The following is a 779-nucleotide window of genomic DNA, read 5'->3' as shown; positions in this document are numbered from 1 at the left end:
ATTCTCTCGCTGTTCATTGAAACAACATTAAGTGTGATGGACTCCCGGGCTATTAGAGTGGATGTAAGGCGTAATTGAGGCTGGTTCATTCTTCCTGTCGAGTGTCCCCCTCGCCGCTGGCAGATCGGGGCGGAACACATGGTGCGCGCTTTGTGCTCCGATCGCCGCCCGCCTGCCATCAAACCGATCCCGATGAATGACAATGAAGGAGCGGGGACAATGGCCCGCGGTGAATGGGAGCCTTGTCGTGGGGCCCCGAGCCACAATTGAGCACCACGGGCTGGCGCCTGCCCGGGCAGGCTCTGAATTGGCCCCCATTAGCGCGGGGAGGGGGGACCATTACGGGGAGGGGGCAAGGTCGGCGCTCTGCAAGCCCTTATTGCTGCCATTTCTTTGGAGACCGAAATGAGCAGGTTTTGGAGAGCCTGGCTCCAGCTGGGCACGGGGAGGGCAGGCAGGAGCTGGAGCGGGGACGGGCAGATGCTCGCACAGCCCAGGCCGGACTCAGAGCATCAGTCGGATGCTCCACGAGGCGCGTGCGGGGCTTTTCGCCACAGAAATGCCCACATTTCCCCCCAGGGCCACATTCCCGGTGCCTCAAAGACCCGAATCACCGCGTGAAACGGGGGGCACATCACCTGGCAGCGATCGAGGGAAAGAGGAAGGAGGCTGATCCCGGAGCCGGGCTCCTGGCAGCTGCTCCCCGTGTTATCTGTGCCTCTCCCAACAAACACCCAAATGTGTGGGAGCATCTGCACAGAAAGGATGAATAATAATTC

The 779-nt window shown here is 60.7% G+C and overlaps 1 protein-coding gene across 1 annotated transcript in view; it reads left to right on the top strand.

Annotated features, from left to right (window-relative positions):
• LOC103763242 (GDNF family receptor alpha-2) overlaps positions 1-270 on the top strand; it is a 216808-nt gene extending 216538 nt beyond the window's left edge. The window contains 1 exon segment of the mRNA XM_029964994.1: positions 124-270. Within this exon segment, the coding sequence (XP_029820854.1) occupies positions 124-270 (147 nt within the window).
• The last annotated feature ends 509 nt before the right edge of the window (positions 271-779 follow it).

Source organism: Manacus vitellinus, unplaced genomic scaffold, assembly GCF_001715985.3.
Source record: "Manacus vitellinus isolate BGI_N305 unplaced genomic scaffold, ASM171598v3 scaffold_87_pilon, whole genome shotgun sequence".
NCBI lineage: Eukaryota > Metazoa > Chordata > Aves > Passeriformes > Pipridae > Manacus > Manacus vitellinus.
Note: the sequence above shows the minus strand (reverse complement) of the source record. Positions and strands in the feature narration are given on the sequence as shown.